Source organism: Anolis sagrei, chromosome 5, assembly GCF_037176765.1.
Source record: "Anolis sagrei isolate rAnoSag1 chromosome 5, rAnoSag1.mat, whole genome shotgun sequence".
Lineage (NCBI taxonomy): Eukaryota > Metazoa > Chordata > Lepidosauria > Squamata > Dactyloidae > Anolis > Anolis sagrei.
Window position 1 is genome coordinate 24088368 of NC_090025.1, and position 20383 is coordinate 24108750.

Below are 20383 nucleotides of genomic sequence, written 5' to 3' on the forward strand. Positions count from 1 at the left end.
CCACTTGTCCAAATGCCTGGTCCCAGATCCATGTTTTTAGTTTTTTCCTGAAAGAAAGGAGCGTAGTTGCAGATCTGATTTCCCCGGGGAGAGAATTCCATAGGCGGGGGGCCACCACCGAGAAGGCCCTGCTCCCCGTCCCCGCCAATCTCACCTGTGATAGAGGCGGGATCGAGAGCAGGACCTCCCCAGAAGATCTTAGGCTCCTGGGTGGGACGTAGAGGGAGATCCGTTTGGACTGGGCCGGAGCCGTATAGGGTTTTATAGGTCAAAACCAGCACCTTGAATTGTCAATGCTTGGCAGATAAGTTGGGAGCAAATCTTTTCAGCTATTTGTTTCTATTAAAAATGTCCATATGGAGAGAACATGGAAGGGTTGCAGTAGGAATAAAGGCCAAAAGAGAAATACTAAAGAGAAATGGTTTCATGTGACCCATAGGCCACCCAATTTCTTCCCCAGCTTTAAAACATAAAGTACATCTTCCAGTTGTCCCAATTATGCAAAATGAGGCCTGATTACTCCTCTGCTGTCCTAAGTTCTTAGTGGCTTCTAATAGTACCTATTTTCTGTCTGCTCCTCCTACTTTCTCCCTTTGTCCTTAGAGTAAAGTGGAAAAGTCTTTTGCACTGAATTAACCCAATAGGGGAGAAAGGAGAGGAGATGGAAATATTGCCTCTTCCAGTAGACTCAAGAGCAAAAGTTTCCTAGTTTGTCTATTCTTCCTCATTAATAACTATTCCCATCTTGACCATTCTATCAGCAGTGAGTCCTGATTCCCCCCCCTCCCCAAATGCTGGAGGGTATGCCCACAGAAAGGGTTATTATCATTTTTAAAAGATCTTTGTGTTTCTTCTATTTTTTCCTGAACACCCAACACTGCATAATTGCTTTTTAAATAAATACACCAAAAACTCCAAAGAGTTAAATGCCAAGAATTCAGTGTTTTGCAGTGGAATCTAGGGCAAGGAAAAGAAAAAAAATCTGTTACATCCTAAACATGTTTCTTTCTCAGCACACTTATAAGAAGCAAATTGGAATTTGGAACAACTGATTTGTTTTCTAAATAATTTGTCCCTTTTATGTCAAGGCAGTAAAGGATTCTGCCTTGAAGCTGGGCATTTTCTTTTTCTCACCCTTTCTCTTTTGGTGCTACATGAAAGAAAAGGTCAAGGGTTCCTAATCCCACTACACAAGAAAGTTGGGAGGTCTAATGCATCTGCAGGCAATGACTCAGAACTTTGTAATTTTCTGCTAAGGAAGGCCAGGGCTTTGGGGAAAGAATATGTGTAATACTTGGGTAAACCCAAATGGGAGAAAAGCTATTCTTCAGTCTAAACATAGAAGATATACATTTCCAAAAATGACCTACATTTTTCTGCTTTTTTAAAACTGAGAAAATAATAGAAGACTTTTTTTGGAAATAGCAAAAGATGTGTGCATAAATGTTTACCTGAATTAGGAACAATCAGATGGCCACCAAGGGAGTTGAAGGTGCCAAAAGCTGTGCATGATGGATCTGTCTGTCGTGCAAGACTCTGGTTTTTTATGTTTAATGCTTCATTCTCCAGCAAGGACTGAGTGATCTGTGGGGAGAGTTTGGATGAAAAGTCGGAGAGCTCGTCCTGTGGAGTAACTGAACCTGAATTGTTGTAGACCTTGATCTTCAAGTTGGGCAGTGGATCAAGAATTGGAGAGTTGGTCATTGGAATTTTATCAGAAACGTCATGCAAGGCATAGACGGGCCCTCTGTACATGGCTGCAGCCGAGGTGAGGTCCGGAGGCACAGCTAGGAGATCTGCATTCCAAGCAAAAAGATGTCAAATAAAAAATATTTAGCATAAGCTATATTCTTTACCATTTAAAACATCATTTAGGATAAAAGAAAAATGTAGTGATCTAAATGACAGCTGAAAGTCAGAAAAAAAGAAAGGACCTGTTTTGCTTGTCATGTCTGATGTGAAGGGATTTCAGAGTCTTTGCTACATTGTTTTACTCATCCTAAATAAAAGAGTGGTTCCTAAATTTTGGGTTTTCAGATGTTTTGGACTCCCAGAAGCTCCATTTCTAGAAGTAGCAAAGTTTGAGAATCGCTGACCTAAAGGCACCAGACCCCATGTCATCATGAAAGCTAGTTAGGATCAGCCTTGGTTAATTCTTGGATGGAAAAACAACAATTACCAGATGCTAAAGGCGATATTTCAGAGGAGGGAACTGGCAAAACTACCTCTGAGTATTTATGCCTAAGAAAAGGCTGAAGTACCCATAATCCTCAAAATGTGCTAAGTCCTCAACTTCCATCATCCTTGACCATTGACTATGCCAGGTGATGGGAGCAGAAGTCCAATAATGTCTGGAGAGTTTTCCATCCTTGTTCGAATGAAGTGGACTACTAAAGCTATTTTGTAATGTCAAATTATATAAATCAAGAAAAAGAAACATTTCATCCACAAACAAATCAAAATAATGAAGAATCCCTTTCTGATATGTTTATTAAAACAACAACAAATTCTGCATACATACAAAACTACAGAAGGCATGAGATGAGACCCTTCTACAAGTTTAATGTATGATGCATTTTATTATTTTTAAAAAAAATAATAATAATATTTACGTACAAATATAATAATAACCCTGAAGTTCAGTACTGAAAGAATCTCATGAATTACAGTTTGAACTTTCAGATTTAGACACTAAAGTTTGCAAACTTACCTCTCCTGCACAACTATCAAAATGGGTTTTTATGCCTAAAATAACTAAAATGTAAAGTGTGAAAGTCCTAGTCTTTGCCATGAATATTTGCTTACTTTCTCTCTGGATCCAAATTGCTCTTCCACAGACATTTAAATCCATTTTTTAAAATAGCTAAAGTTGCAGAGCTTTTGCTATGTTGGCATTTTGTCATGTTATATGTTATCTGTATAGCACAAAAATATATACACTAGCAAGTTTAAATAACAACTACAACAGAGCAATAAGTCACAACTGGGCTGCAAAAGTGATGGGCAGAGCACAACAATTAACACTTAATCATGACAGCTGCAGTCAAATACAAGTGCTCTATAGAATAAATTTTTCTTTGGCATTTTTTGCAAAATGCTGACTGCAGAACATCAATCTGTGCGATCAAAGGAAAGAGAAAAAGAAAACACAGAATTGTAAACAACTATGAAATCATATATTTTATCATTCCTATTCAGAGCTGAATTGTTGCCTGTGGCATATCCTTGAATGCCTTCTGCAGGAGTGATTTTAATGAATTCTTGGCAAGCAAATTGCAGCTTTGCTAATCTTTTGCATTGGACAAAACTATGAGTGTATTTTCCTTCAAATTGATGTAACTTTAATTTCCAAAATAGTGCTTCATTTTTAAATGCATCCCTAAAGTCTGTTTTGGATCATATAGTCCTTCTTGGTTTCTATGCCTTCATTTTCTGATGGATCGGAGCCACAAACATTGAATAGATACCTGAAGGGTCACTTTATGCAATCAGTAAAATCATGTCCTATTCATTTATCATTTTATCACAAACATATAGAAACATATATTGAACAAACATAATTCACTTGAACCTGAAAAGGTCAATTTGTTTGCTTGTTTGGTTAGTTGCACACTGCAAGTCACTTCTGGTGTGAAAGAATCAACCATCTACAAAGATGTTGCCTAGAGGACACCTGGATGTGTTACCATCTTGCGGGGAGTGTTCTCTTATGAATGGTTTGTCTCAGGGGAGTGTGCTTGCTCCATCAATGGTCAACATTTACACAAATGACCAGACAATGCCAGAAAGGACAGAGAGTTTCATCTATGCTGATAATCTTGCCATCATCGCTCAAGCAGGGAGCTTTGAAATGGGGCTACAAAGTAGAGTCTACGACATAAGAGTGTGAAGAAGAGCAAACCACAGACTACTTACTACAATGCAGTCTGAGCCCTGTCACATGCACAATGGAGGACCTTCTTACAGCGACACCAGAGGCACTCCAAGTGGCCAGCTTCTGGTCAAAGGAAATTTAATATAATGCCAAGTTTTAACTTTGATTGTGATTTCTTTTTAATACATTATAACTGTATTCTCAATTTGCTTCTGACATGATAAATAAATACCTGAACCTGTGGGTGTTTCTGTATAGCATCTTCTTGAATTTGGTCAGTGTTGAACAGAAACTAACCTTGCCTTGCAGCTTTGATATTAACAGGTTGAAAACCACCATTTAGTGCTGAGGAATCTATAATGTCTGACTCAAAATCCCGATGGTTCTTCCGGTAGATGAACAGTGCAACGATTACTGAAATAGCCAGGCACACAATGACAGCTATCACAATGCCAACATAAAGAGCGACATCATCTGAGTCAGGAGCAGCTAGAAAAAAGAAAGCACAAAGTTATCAGGAATTTTCAGAAGTATATAATATTAATATCAGTTCCTACAAAATGCAAAATGTTCTTGTAGCCCCTTAGACTAAGGGTGCTGTAGGATTAATACAGCTTGATATGATTTTAATCACCATAGCTCAGTGCTGTGGAAACATAAGTATAGTTTTACAAGACCTGTAGCCTTCTCTGCCAAAGAGTGTTGATTCCACCAAACTACAGCTTCCATGATTCCAAAGCATTGAGTTATGACACTTAAGTTGGCATCAAGCTGCATTAATTCTACAGTGAGGATGCACCCTGAAATACTGAGGTTGTTAGCATAAGCATTTATAGACAAAAACTACTTCCTGAAATGCATCAAATAAAGTGCTTATAACAGATTGTGTGTGTGAATATCCATAGTAATGGAAATTGGTGGTTATGGATATGGAGTGATATGGAATGACTAGTTCACTAGTTCACTTTTAAAGATGGCAATTAAGAGACAAATACAGGAGGGAAGATGTTGCCAAAGGGCAAGATGAGTAGATAACCATATGAATAGTGGAAGGGGTTATTGGGATGTACTGTGATGCTCCCTGGGAACCAAAAAGAAGATGTGATAAACTGGCCAAGGGACCACTCATGAAGTTGGGGTGCTAATTAGTGTTGTAATACCTGTGGTCTCTGTTAAACCCACTGTTACTGGACTGGAGTTTATAGATATATTCCACTTATTCTCTTTCCAATCTTCCTTTGTAGTTTTTTGTTGGTTTTTTTGTTCAGGGATGGTTGTTCTGAGTTCAGAGATGAAATACCCAGGCAGATTGAGGTGTTCTGCAATAATTTTTGTGTATTCCCACTCCTAATGTCTGATTTATGTCCATTTCTCATCTGCCTCAGAGACCACATTGTTCGGCCAGTTTAGATATTCTGAAAGGCGGAGCTATTAGGGATCAAGATAGAATGGAATAAGGCCCAATTTTTCACTCAGAAATTCGAAAATAAAGAGGAATATAAGGAAAGTGAGGAAATAATAAAACATATGATAGAGGGAATTAAAGCCTCAGTGGCCCTGGGCTGGAAAGACCACAAGAAATGGGATACAAAAACCTGGTACAAATATTTAGCAGATTACCTTCTTCAAGATTATATTAGCGAAAGGAAAAGTTACTATATGACGGGTCAAAGCAAAAAGACATGGAAAGCAAAATGGAAGAGTCTCATATATAGAATAAAGGGGAAAGATAAATATACGGTGTTGAACAAAACTATTCTCATGATTGAACAATTGTAATAAACACAGCTAAAGTATCTATTTGTTCCCGGGGGGGGGGGGGGGAGGGGGTGTGTGCTGGTGGCGGGATTGGGGAAAAAACTGGTATTTTGAATGTTATTTTCAAAGATGGAATGTTTCTATGTATTATACAATAGTAATTTTGAATGTTATTTTCAAAGATGGAATGTTTCTATGTATTATACAATAGTAATAATAAAATTAAAAATAATAATAATAATAATAATAAAAGATATTCTGAAAGGCATTGTTGTCAGAAGATGGTATATATCACATTAGAGAATGACCAAGTGAAGACACCTCTAATATTGAGTGTGATGTGAATAGGTCCTGTGATGGCATTTCTGATGTATATGTGTGGACAAAGTTGGCATTTGGATTTGCTGCAAGGTCTCGTACTCATTTCTGCACCCCTGTTGTGTGCCCTTCTGAAGGTAAGTAATTATTTGATATTGGGAAACTGTCTGACACCAAGCGCATTTGAGAGAGCAATATTACTGTCCGAATAGGTGAAAGTTAATCTACTTGAGAAATGTCATTATAGGTCCTAATCACATAACTCACAATTGTGACTATCAATGTGTGTAGGGTGTATATATCATAAACAAACAAACAAATGCAAGGGCAATCTTGTCTGCTCTATATTTGGGATACCGTAATCATTTTTGTGACCGTAATCAATCAGTAGCTCCTTTTTGGATTTTGGTAACATAAATCACAAGGAAAAGTAGCTTTGGAGTTGAAAGCTCCCAATTCTGGTGTGCTAAAGTTATAACTGGCTATTATAATCCTTGTAACAGGCTGGAAGCCCTTGGGATCTGTCATAGTGTAACACATTTTTTTTAAAAAAATATTTTTTGCCTGAACATCATCGTTACTCCCAATAAAAAGTAAAAAAAAAAATGTCCAGCTCATGTTATTTGAAAGCAATTTTGAAGTAAAGTCCTCTGTATCTATGCTACTCATAGTTGTGGCTCCTAAACCACTGCAAACCTTTCAACATTTTATAGAAAAAAGGACACATATAACTAAGCAACATCAGAGTGTTGTCAAGATGGCAAACATTATTAACAGGAAAGATTACACAAGCTAAAAGGGCGATAGAAGTTTGCTTTTTCATGGGCCTATTGGGAATGTCACCAGTCTGCTAGTCGTCTTTCCCATCCCATACTAGGCCAATTGAGTAAAAACTGTTCTATACTTTGAACTCCGTTTCCAGCATTGGAGGAAGCTGAGGACATGAGTAGAATGTGGGAAGATGAGAGAGAAATTGGGACATTTTTAAGCCAGCTGAAAAAGTAGGATAGCAGAGGATTAGTTAGGACTGTCCATGCCACAATGGGAGAGTGGAGGGTATGCCATTGCTGGTCCCTCCCTGGGTCATTAGCTATCAAACACTGACAGGTTTCCAGGGGAAAGAAAGAAGCAATTGCAGCCAGTAGGCTAGTTCCTGGAGCAATTGAGAGGAGGGGGTGTGTGCCAGACCCCCCAAAACAATCCTCTACCTCCATATGCAAATAGACAGAATTCAAGAAGTCTGCCATCTCTCAAGCAAGGAAACTCTACAGCAACTGAGCAAGAACATAAGCAAAGCTAAGTAATGTTTCTTTCCCTTTGAATGTAGTCTGACAGACACAATCCAGCCAGCCTGGATTGAAGATAAACAAAAGAAGTGGCATCAACAACACAAAGTGAAATGTCAACATGCTTTGAATAACTTACTAGACTTGAGCCTTGAGATGAAGTAAGAGTTATATTCACGCAAAAGAGAACTAGGGGATGGTCTCCCTTTTGCTTTCTGTGCCTGACCATGAATTGAGTCCAGTGTTAAAAGCACTTTCCCAAATACCTTGGCCTCTGAAGCAAGATATGTGACAACCTTTGAAAGGATCATTTTTTATCCTTTGTGTCCTTATTTTTTATTTAGCCTTCTTTTTCCAGGACAAAGATACAATAAAACACATCCCAATAAAAAAAACACGATACATTTCACAAACACTAAATCAATTGTACTGTTGGAAGTGCAATTTAAAGACCACACTAATAATAAATACGTAAAATTATAACTACATCTATTTTAAAAGTCCAACACATTAATTTTACTATCTTTAGATGTTTCCTCACTTTAGTTTTTGCAGCATAAAAGTCCTTCCTTAAAGGAAATCCAGGCCACATATTATATCAAATGCTCATTTTTGAGCTCTCTTAGGATGTTTTGTTATTCTGGCATTTTCATTCAGTAATTTTGATTCTATAACAAAGTAATATTAAGTCCACTGTAAGATGCTTTTAACTTTTGCATTTCCTTTGGTCTTTACCAATGGGCATCATAAATCAAACAGTACAAGTATACAAACAAATAATGCACAGAAACATATTTTGAAGGTCCAAAGCGCTTCACATGAACTCTTATTCTTACTTGGGGAACCAAAACTCTTTCAGATGTTTTGAATTACAGTTTTCATAATCCCCCACCATTAAACATGCTAGTAGGGTCTTTCATGATCTGGAGTCCAAAATATTTCAGAGGGACAGAAGCCCTAGTCCAGTGTTGTCCAACCATTGGTACTTCTGGTATTTGGAACTCCAACTCCCAGCAGCCCTGGCCAACATGTCCAATAGTCAGGAATTCTGGGAAATGAAGTCCAAAACACCTGGAAGACCAAAGGTTTGACACCACTGCCAAAGTCTTTCAAGAATTCCATTAAATAGGCCAAATATAAGTATTTCCATATTCCAGATCTTAAACTGAGAAATGTGAGCTTTCCCATTCAACCTTTTCTACCTTATTCACTTAGTTCTATCTGTTCTCTGGTTTCAGCAGAGACTAGAATTCTATAAAATCTCACAAGCAAGACAGGGTTTTCTGTAGTTCTCCTGTGGGAACAGGGCCAACTTGAGAGACTTTGTGCTGTCTGCTTGTAACACATCTCCTTCACTAATCCCAGTGTAATACTTAATGCCACTCTTCTCCCTGCTGCCATCTCCCTGGATATCCTTCCAAAAGGTTTGATTACGTGATGTGAAACTTGATGCAGACTTTTGGTGTTAGAAAAAGAAATCCTATCATTATTATTTTTAAGCAGGCTGAGATTAGACAATGTAAATATATCAGTATCTTTTTTTTTACTTTCTGCCTACAGAGAGCATTAAAAATCCTAATCTTTTCAATGTTTTGTTCTCCACTTTCTTTAATTCCCAGTGGTGCAGCTAAAAACAGAGAGAAGTCCAAAAGGGAACGATCAAGTTCAATCTACTCTGCAGTAATGAAATTTATAGGCTCCATTTTGCTATTTATTGTATTCTACCTGTCAGTCAGTGGATATCTCATAGGAAGATGGAAGCAAAATAAACCAGGAAACTAGTTCATCTTGCTCTCTTCCCTTTCCGCAACCAAACCAAAAATCTGCAATCATTTTGTGTTTCCAAGTTTCCTACTTTGGCTGAGGATCTAAATACCCTAGTCTTCTGTAGTTCTTAGTTTCGCCTGGTTTCCTGACTATCCCCTCTTTTGGCCCATTATCTACACCATTTCCCTTATAGGCAATTTCATTAAAGCAAGCAAAGAACAACTCCCTCTGAATGCAGAACTTCTCTTCTCAGTGCACATAGAACTAGACAGAAAGTAAATCTTGGACCAGGAAATTAGCATCCAAGAACATAATATCAAACAGGACTTACAAGAAAATCCATATTCATTCTGTGTTCTCTGTTCAGTTGATATAGGGTAAATGAAACCTTTAAAAGAAAAAAAAAGATGGGAACAAAATCAAATTAATGAAGGGAGCTTTAAAAAAACATACACACATACATGAAGAATGGTTTAATTTAAAAGGAGAAAAAAAGAAAGCGAAACAAAACCTATGGTACTTAAAAATTCTGATTCAGCACAGTATTATAATTTTGCATCTCCTGTCTGCTCAGGAGTCTCACTAAGAATTAATAAGTAGGCAGATTGAATTTCAGAGCCAAAAATCGGTCTCGAGTCACTAACTTTGGAGTGCTTAAAGTCTTTCTTTTATTGAGCATAAACTCTAATGGATCTAATTTATTTCAGACATCAAGGGTCATTAGCATATGGAAAGTCTTCTTCCCTCCAATCTTTACCATATGCTTTAATTCCCAGGACGTGTTCGGCAAGGCTCTAAACAGGAGGATTTTTTTATTTAATTATAGTAGCTAGCTGTTGGACTAATAGAACAGAAAAGGGTTTGGCGTCATTGGTCAGAGGTTAAATGCCCATTTACCGAGAGCTCAACCCATGCAAAAGGCTTATTGCCCCACCTTCCCTTTCTCCTAGATTTCTGGGGGAATGGTTTTAACCTTCTCTTTAATAGAAATCCAATAGGAATTCTCTAGGGAGCAAGCAATTTGCCAGAGAGTTGAAAATGGAATGTGTTCTATTTGAGATCATTAGAAAATCAATAGGAGCCTTGAGATCATAGAGTAATTTATTTTAGATTGTGAAGGCTTTGCACAATATTGACAAAATCATAACACGATTCGCATTTTTTATTTTAGAGACAGAAATAAAAGAGACTTTGTTCCTGATTTCCAGTGATAATGCAGTGTATTAGCTCATTTAGTAACTCATGTGATGCAGAAAACATCTGTTTCTTTGGTTTATGCCAATAGAGAGACATGCTTGCTTGAAAAAGAGCTGTCACTCAGCACATCTGCACTTACTTCCAAATAATAATTTATGCATCTGGGGAAGCAGAAGAATAGAAGCTGACCCACTGGATCAAGAACACTGCCTGAAATGAATTTCACCCTCTTATGCTTGAATGAATTGTATCTGGGCAAACAACAACAGTGATGAGTGGTTGTCATTGAAGGTCAATGAACATGGACAGGTGAAAAATGGAATACTGGTTCTGTATACAACTCAAAAATGAAATGACAAAGCAATGAAATGATGAAACAATAAATAAGAAGCTGTGGATGTTTGTGCAACACAAAGAAATGGCAGAAGACCTCTTTTATCTTACAACTGAAAGATTTTTACCCTCTCAGCCTTTATACTCTCCTTAATTATTGTTTTCATGAGTCCCCTGAAGTTGTGTGGAGTCCTATAATCCCACCAGACAGGGCAATTTTCTGTTATATGCTGATTGCTCTCCCCTTTTGCCACAGAGCTCATTACACACCGCACATCTTCTAGCCTGGTTCCATGGTGAAACTAGAGAGCAAGTGGCATATGCCACCATCATGCCAGCACAGGAGGCTTCCTGTGTTGCCTTTGAAACAATGGAGAAGAAGCCAGGTGCTGGACACTTCCCCAATGGGATGAAGCCAGCTGTAAGTCAGGGTTCTCCATGCTGGGAGCCCATGGATTCACCATGATATGTGGTGAATCCATATGCCAATGTGATAAGGTCCTTAGTAGGAGAATGGAGGAAATAGGAGAAAAGTAGAACCTGCTTGGCTCATATGGAAATGCATTTCCTTGTGAGACCTTTCCTTCAGAGAGTCTTTGGTGGGAAGAGACTGAGAGGTCCAGGAAATTCCCCTGGAGCATGTTATTTGGGAAAACATGTGCCTGATGGGCAGAGTTTGGGGTGCAGAAATATGCCAGAATCCTGTTGCCATTTATACTGCTGTAACCTTATTTACCCCAACATTATTTTTTTCATAGATGTTGATCAAATTATTATCTAGTATCTCCTTGGACAATACCACTGATGCAGGTACACAAGGGCACCAAATAGTTCCTAGATGCAGCTCTATTCCCTGGGAGCTGACTAGTTGGGGGCAGAAGCAGCCAGGCACCATCACTTTTGCCCTTGCCGAGCTAAGAAAGAAGGAATAGACTTCACTCTTGTTCATCAAGGACAGCACCTGCTCTTCTCCCTTCTCCTATTTCCTCTATCAAGAGCAATAGATAGGCCCTGAACTAGAGGGCAAAGCAAGCATTCACCTCAGCCACCACCATTTTTCTCACACAACAATATACACAGTAAGATCTGCCACTCATTTCTTTTTTTTTCTCCCTTTCCTTCCAATACATGAACACAAATACAGCCTTCCTGCCACTCAGACTATACAGTTGCATTAGCATCACAGTTTTATCTCTATTCAGAGAGGCATAGCTGCATCTCTATCCCATTATGTCAGACTTCCCAACTGGAAAGAGCAGAGGAACTCACTGATTAATATTTTCTTCTCCTTTTCCGAGAGCCAAGTATGTTGGCTGGGGCAGGAACACAATTCATATAGAAAGTTTTGGCACTTTGTGATGAATCAGCCAGCTCTCCACCTAAATTGTATTTTTACAGCTCAGCAAACTGCTTTATGGTGAGTTGGGAGAGCATGATTGCAATAGAAAGGCTAATACATGAAGAGGGTCATCACTATGTGTTACCTTCTCCACCACAAGCTCCTACACTTTGGGAGGAAAGAGTATGTTTTAGCAATGGTGGAAGCATATTTTGGTGGTGATAGGGGGTTTCCACAGGAAAGGAAGGAAAGATTTGCAGGCAGCCTACATATTGCAGGCATGTGGACTGCCTTTGGGAAGTGGCTATTTTCAATTGTCATAGTCACATATGTGATTTTGAACCACTCAGAAGTAATTAGTCAAGGAGAGATCACACAATGCAAGTACTTGTGCGATGGGACTGTGAGACAGGGGAACGAAAGCACAAACTACTGTCAGTACTGGCAACTACAGCTTTGTAGCATGGAATGATTAGTACAAATGCTAACCAAAACATCAGTTTATGGAGTTCGTGCATAACACAGATGTTTTCTGGGATCGAAAATGTTCAAAAATGTGAATCTGCATCTTCTACATAAACATTCCTGAGGATGGAGGGGGTGCTCACTTTAAATCAAAGACTTTACACCTTTCTGAAATGCCTTTTAATTCTGATTTTTAATAGGCTAGGGAGTGGCAAGGAAAATATTTGCGGGACACAGGCAATTAGCAATTGATGTCTGTTTCTTCACATGATGTAAGCTGGCCACTTCTTTAGAAAGTTGTTTCCCCCGCCATTCTTGTCTATCTGATCTTTCTTATAATAAGAAAGGACATTTTCTTCAGATAATGAGGCAAATCTGCTGAGATTAGTACCTGTAATAATGAAAAATGACTTTCCTCCCAGCTTCAAAGTGAGAGCAAAGCAAAGCAGGGATTTGTTCTCCTTCCTTGATCTATTTTGCTCCTAGTATCAGCACTGCTGCATGGTAAGTACCTGAGGGACTTCAACTATCTCTACCATATTTCTTTGCTAGGGTAAATGTATAAAAAAGTGCCTCCGAATTTGACTCTACAATAGTTGCAGGCACGGCTAAAGGGTGCCTTGAGCAGCTGGTGTCATAGTCAGTAACTTGCTTTGAAACAAAAAAAGTAATTTAAGATGCCTCGAGTGGCTTTTGATGAAACAACCAAAATATTTTCAAAGGTTCTAGTGGTGTTTGTTAACTCCTTGTGTGTTTACTGCAAAAGGAGTTACACTGGCATTAGTTCAACACTTAGGTATGTTCTTGCATTTAAATGAACATTTCACAACATTCAGAGTGATGGGAATTAATTATTCCTGTTTTTGAGGAGAAAAACTAGGGCAAACTTAGATTTTAGGCTTTGTTGAAACTTCAGTTACCATTTATTCCTCACCCTCCTGATACTGACTTTAAAAAAACCCATTTCCTCAGTATCAACACTTTTCCTCCTTCCTATTTCAAACTTTGTAATGTTAGTTACATCTACAATTACTGAAATAATCTGGAGCTGTTCTGGATGCAGTACATGAAAACCCTGAAATCCCTTTGGTGTCTAGATGGCTAGCAAGGATGAGAGTGTTTTGGGGCCCTGCCATTGTTTCACCAACCAAAAATAGCTACCTGGCAGAGCCTTGTTGGTGACACTGCTTCAGCAAGGCACACAGCCAGCAAGGCTCTTCTTGGGAGCTGTTTCTAAACAGTGAAACAATTCTGGGTCTGTTTGAGGTGTGCTCACTGGATGGTCCATATTCAGAATAAATTATGGTTCTCTTCTTGCACTGGTTTAATAATTAGAAGCAGTGATTCTGCCACAAAGCCATGTGTACTCCTCACAGCAGTTGCAAGGTGAGGCTGTTTTATTTGGCCCATATAGACATGACTCCTGGAAGCTTGTAAAGAAGTATCACAATGAACAAAGAATAGAAGGGGGATAGTTTTGTTGTGTGCATGTCAGTTGCAAAGATACCTCATGACTAGTTTGGCTCTTGTACATGGCCCATAATCTTATGGGGGGCGGGGCTGAACTCCTCCTTGATGAGACCACGTTGGTGCCTTCAAGATGAACAAAAATAGGACCAAGATACAGCAGTGAAATCTGGTCAGGGGGAAAAATTGAACATATTGCCACTATTTAAAAAGGATAGTGAAAAGTAAGGGTATACCACTATCCTCACAACCACAAGGATTACACATATGCAAGTGAGAAAAACTCTTGAAGGAGGGACACAGCTAGAGTGGGACCACTCCATGTTGCTGACTGTACCTCCCAGCATTTGTGGCCTAAGGTCCCTTTCAAATAATTATAATTCTACTTTAAATGCTATGATAACATCCTCTGTAATCCTAGGATCTGCACTTGATTGTGAGGTATTTTGAACATTCAGCCAGAGAGCTCTAGTGGCTCATTAAACTTTTTATCATTTCATGGTGGGAAAAAGCCCTTGTGCTCTTGGCAGCTGCACTCTGATACCATCTGTAGAGTGGTATTCCCACCTGTGATATAAACGAAGTGAAACAAAACTCCACTCTGTTGTAAAGAGAAACAGGCAAGGAAGTATTGTTGCTGGATAGTAAATTTTATGAGCCTATTACAAGATTGGTGCAAAAGGGCAAATATATTTTGGTAATTTTGTTCAAGCCTATGTTTTGGTTACTACTGTAACATTTGCTCTTTTAGTGTGTTTTCATCATTCCTATTCATTGAAAAGGAAATTCAGGGGCTTTCTTGTTACCAGTAATTCTAGCATTTACTATCCAGAGCTTGTCTACACTGATGAAAACTTTCTGCTTAGCACAGTATTTTTCTGGTTCATATTGGCCCTGCAGTGATCCTGTTAATACCACACATCATGGTGAGATTGCAATAACCAGCTACACATTTTCCCCTGCTGAACACGTTGTTATATGGTGGTCCACATTTCCAATCCTTCACATTATTTTTGGCACCAGGGCCATGGACGTTCCACTCCCCCCCCCCCCCCAAGCCACCCGTTATGCATGTGAATAAAGTTCTGTTACCCAAAGGTGGGCTAATAATGACACAGACCTACTTTAAAAATGAAATTTAACCAGGGAAAGAACCATTTTTTTGGCAGGAATGCTTAGCTCCCACCAACCAGTTTTGCCCACCATTAGCTCCTCCGCAAAAAGTTAGAAGAGAGATTGTGAAAGGAAAACAGGAAATGTAATTTAGAACTGCAATAAACTGCAGCTGGCTTCCAAAATTAGTAATATTGTAGTAAACAACATTTAATTGGATTTTTAGGAATGGATGAATATTTTGATGTAGTTTTCTTTTGACAAAAACCGAATCCTGTTGAAAATTTGGCCAAGTCTGAACAAACTCGATTGATTTTTCACTTAATACCTCCATCGTAAATTAATTTTCTTACACAGCTTGCTATATACAATACAATACTGCACTGTAGACTTTGGTTTTTTAAAAAACTGTATTTCTTTGATCTTTCAACTGTATAATCTTGTACTGGATTTTCCCATAGTGTATTCAGTGAGTTGCCCAGATAAGTAGGTATAGAAATGCAGTATAAGACACACGCACACGCACGCACACACATACATATCCTTTTTTGTCTGAAAACTGCCAAAGAAGATTGTGGAACTGAAGTATTGATTTACTGTACCATTTAAATATTGAAGCAAGGCATAGGCATGCAGGATGATATACTAAGGAAAGGAATTTCTGGGGAGACTTTACTTATAGGCAGAAAAATTCCCTCTTCTCTGTGGGCTACAGGAAAGCAAAAATATATAATGCTTTCAAAGTAACTCCTGGTGGTTCTTTTATTAACATGCTATATTAAGTTTCTGTTAGATTTATGTGCCATGCATGGTAACAACTGCTGTTCATTTTAAGAGTTTGTCTTGGGGACCAGAGCCTCAAGTAGGTAATCTTTTATTTAGAGTAGTCAAATTTCAATAAATCAACTTAAAGTATGCTAGACCCGTCTGCTTCCTTTAGCGTATTCTGCACTTTTTCTCCCATACTTCATGCTATTCACAGTAGGATAGTGATAGTTGCATATCTCAAACACTGTAAAGGCTAAAAAACAAAACAAAAACAAAACAAAAACTTAGGTTGTAATTGGTCTATTTTAAATGTTTTGTTCTTCCATTTAGCCAGTGATCAGATTTATATTTATGTACTAAATTCAAACTTATTTGCACATGTAAATAGATTTTGTCCTTCCCTTAAAAAAGAATTTGGCTCTCTCTCAGCAAGTTTCCATTTCACAGTGGGTACCACATTTACACATTGTTTGTGTATATGTGTATCCAATCCAGATAAGGTCACTAGGTATTTAAGTTTGGATGGGGTACCAAAGAAAAAGAAAAAGAACCTAATGCAAGTCTAACAAATTATGTCCATTGAATAGCATTATTTGTCTTTCCCTCCAAAGATCTCCAATTGTTTTCAGACCCTCTCACCATTCTGAGACCATAAAAAGGAAATGATATTTAACAATTAGTCAAAACTATTCCCTGAATTTTACTCTCTCCTGTCTTTAATATTAAAAGAATAATAGTTACATTTTGTTTTTAAGTAAGACTGTTTATGAAATGGATGGATGCTTAGGCTTGGCAGGATGTGATCCTAATAGTGCCTCACATTGTTTCCTCTACTGATCACAGGAGATTTGGTTCTCATAGAATCATTGAGTTGGAAGAGACCTCGTGGGCCATCCAGTCCAAACCCCTGCCAAGAAGTAGGAAAATTGCATCCAAACCATCCCTGACAGATGGCCATCCAGCCTCTGTTGAAAAGCCTCCAAATAAGGAGCCTCCACCACACTCTGGGGCAGAGAGTTCCACCGCTGAACAGCTCTCACAGTAAGGAAGTTCTTCCTCATTTTCAGGTGGAATCTCCTTTCCTGTAGTTTGAAGCCATTGTTCCGTGTCCTAGTCTCCAGGGCAGCAGAAAACAAGCTTGTTCCCCCCTCCCTATGACTTCCTCTCACATATTTATACATGGCTATCATGTCTCCTCTCAGCCTCCTCTTCTGCAGGCTAAACATTCCCAGCTCTTTAAGCCGCTCCTCATAGGATCATTTTATTTGCCCTCCTCTGGACACCATCTCCCTTCAACTGTGGTGCCCAGAACTGGACAGAGTATTCCAGGTGTGGTCTGACCAAGGCAGAATAGAGGGGTAGCATGACTTCCCTAGATCTAAACACTAGACTCCTATATATGCAGGTCAAAATCCCATTGACTTTTTTAGCCACCGTGTCACATTGTTGGCTCATGCTTAACTTGTTGTCCATGAGGACTCCAAGATCTTTTTTACATGTACTGCTGTCAAGCCAGCATGTGTCCCCCATTCTGTATCTTTGCATTTCATTTTTTTCTGCATAAGTGGAGTATTTTGCATTTGTCCCTATTGAACTTCATTTTGTTAGTTTTGCTCCATCTCTCTAATTTGTTAAGATCATTTTGAATTTTGCTCCTGTCTTTTGGAGTATTGGCTATCCCTCCCAATTTGGTGTCATCTGCAAACTTGATCATGCCTTCTAACCCTTCATCTAAGTCATTAATAAAGATGTTTAACAGGACCGGGCCCAGGGTGGAACTCTGCAGAACTTCTGCATGACTTAGCCAGAGGATGTGGATGATGGTTCATCTGAAGAATCAGAATAAAGTGGTAGTATTGTTGCATGTGTCCCTCTTTTGCCCATGAAGCAATCAACTCCAAAAAGGCCTTTATGACAGTCCCAGTTCTATCCTGCTGACAAGCAGATAGGACAGTGGTGACCTCCCACACTTTTCTCCTGCTCACAAGTCTTCACAGTATACCTCTGAGTATTTGGATGCAGATAACATATGATGTTGTCTTTGGCTGAGTCAGGGTTCATCCACACCTACCAAAAAATCTGTTTTAAAGAGCTCTGGGCCTGCTTCAATGTACCTGGAGAATGTCCTCGGAAACATTTGGCAATCCACATGGCCAGCTAGTCTAAGGGCATTTGTGGACACATGGTTCAATGCCCAATGTGACATCACAAAAATACAATATTGCCAACAAGCCTGTAGGAGAAAACTACTTGCTCATGGGAAAGTTTTGATAGCAGATTGGGCCAGAACGATTCCTATCCAGCTATCTATACTCCTGAATCTGCAGAATTACACTGGATCTTCAAGAAAGCTCTGAAATAAATATTGAGATCTGCCATTGAGGATTAATTGCGGGATGCAGTGGTTATATTACTAAACCAACTGTGTGTCATAGCAACTGAGCAGTGAGTCAACTTTTCTTGTCTACATGGCCTCAGAGTACTGGTTTATCTAACTCAGTATGTGCCAACTCTGCTCTCCTCCTCCTCCCATCTAGATGCCAAAACTCTTCGACTGTTATTCACAATATATCTGTTAATGCTCCTGAAATGAATCATTATTTCACAATAAATAACACAAAGTGTATCTTTCCTGCAGTGACATAATATGAGAACATCATCTGTCCAAGAATATGTTTTCACTTTGGGAGAAAGAAATATTCCATTTGCTGTCAGAGTCAAATCAAAACAAGATTTATGTTTAGTGTTTGGCCAGTTTGCTTTTATTGTCAAATTATTGGCTGTTGTCTGGAGCATCCGCTTAATGATGTCATAGGGGAGGAGTGACATCAGCTATCCTATAGCTGTATCATAATCATTTGTCTTCTTTATGAAGTCCTAATTACTGCCAGTTACTGAGTGGGCAATCAGAATTGATTTTGAGGTATTGTTATTCATTGATCCAGGCTTTTCCTGAGGGAACAGGTTAAGTGGATATTGCATTTCTTTCATGCAAAAGGAATATTTATGAGAGTCCATATATAAATCAAAATTGTATACAGTTATGCATATAATGTCCCTTCAAAATCAATAAGTGGCACCTTCTGAATCTCTGCCCTCATTTTCAACTCAGGTAATGCTACGTTTTGCTCAAGGGTCACATCAAATCATACTTCAATTTGTTCTTCAGACAATTGATTTCAAACTTTTTAAAGAATTACTTATTGCACTTTTTGTGATGACACAGCTGAAAAGCAACAAAAGACCTAGACTGATCAATTTTTTGTAATATAAATGCAAGTTAAATGTTTGTGTGTGAATGTAAGAAGCTAGCATGGTAACATCTATACTGTAGGATTGATGAAGTTCAGCACCACTTTAAGCACAATGCTATGGAATTTTGGCAGTTGCTAAGACTATTTGGCAGAAAGTAAGGTTGCTTACCTGTAATCATGTTTCTTCTAGTGGTAACTGTGAAATTCACACCTGTGGTATTTCCCTGCGTCCACGCAGCTGACTCGGATCTTTCTTGAAAGCTTTTCCTAATTAGGGACTCCAGCCCCGCCCATCTACTCCTAATAAAGCCAGGCAGCGGGGCTTGGAGCCTTAATTCCGTACCGCGAAAGACAGTCGGAGATAAAAGGCATGACAGAATGTGGGGAGGATGGGCGGGTTGTGTGAATTTCACAGTTACCACTAGAAGAAACATGATTACAGGTAAGCAACCTTACTTTCTTCTGCGTGGTACTGTGAAATCCACACCTGTGGTAGACTAGCGAGCAGTCCCACGGATGGCGGGTGTCATGCTAGTGCAGAAAAAAGTACTGCTCTCCCAAAAGCCGTCTCCTTCTTGGCAGCTAAATCCAATTTATAATGGGAGACAAAAGTATGCGGTGTTGACCATATGGCCACTCGACAGATATCATGCAGAGGCACACTGTGCAAAAAAACCATGGAGGGTGCCAATGCTCTAGTGGAATGAGCATGGATCTGAACAGGTAAGTCCAGTCCTGCCATTTCGCAAACTAGCCAGATAGCTGCAACTATCCAGGCCGCCACCTCTGGGTAGAAACAGGAAGGCCCACAGTATCCCTACAGTACTCAACAAAAAGTCGTAGGGACTTCCGTAATGGAGCTGTGCGGTGGACATAAAAAGCAAGAGCCCTCCGCACATCAAGAAGGTGCAAAGACTGCTCCAGGGGAGTAGAAGGATTTGGAAATAAGGTTGGAAGGACAATGTCCTGAGACATATGAAACTATGATGCTGCCTTAGGTAAGAAGGAAATGTCTGTGCCCAGCATGACATCCTTATGAAATTTCAGGTAAGGACTATCGACTCAAGAGCCATAAGCTCGCTAGCGCGACAAGCAAAAGTAATAGGCACTAAAAATGCCGTTTTCCATGATAGATGGAACATGTCAGAAGTGACCATTGGCTCAAATGGTGGTTTCGTAAGGGCGAAAAGAACAACCTCCAACCTCCAAGGGGGGCACAGGCCTACTTGGGGCCAGAAATTTCTAAAGCCTTGCAGAAATCTCTTTACAAAAGGATCGGATAAAGGAGAGGGAAGAGAATGCTCACTTCTAAACGAATCTATATTTGCCAGATTGACCTTCAAGAATGATAATGAGAGTCCTGAATCTGACAGAGAGATCAAAAAATCCAGGAGGGAAGTGGAAGCAGACAGAGGCTGAACCCCTTGCTTTTGTGAAAAAATGC

The 20383-nt window shown here is 39.2% G+C and overlaps 1 protein-coding gene across 5 annotated transcripts in view; it reads right to left on the minus strand.

The window, feature by feature from the left end:
* UNC5C (unc-5 netrin receptor C) overlaps window positions 1-20383 on the minus strand; it is a 370394-nt gene that overhangs the window by 37851 nt on the left and 312160 nt on the right. For 3 of the 5 annotated variants that reach the window (XM_060779210.2, XM_060779212.2, XM_060779208.2), the window contains 3 exons: window positions 9335-9391; window positions 4172-4363; window positions 1452-1796 (listed from right to left, as the gene is read on the minus strand). In XM_060779210.2, the coding sequence (XP_060635193.2) occupies window positions 1452-1796; window positions 4172-4363; window positions 9335-9391 (594 nt within the window). The remainder of the gene's footprint in view (window positions 1-1451; window positions 1797-4171; window positions 4364-9334; window positions 9392-20383) is intronic. The other 2 variants (XM_060779209.2, XM_060779211.2) reach the window with 1 other exon arrangement.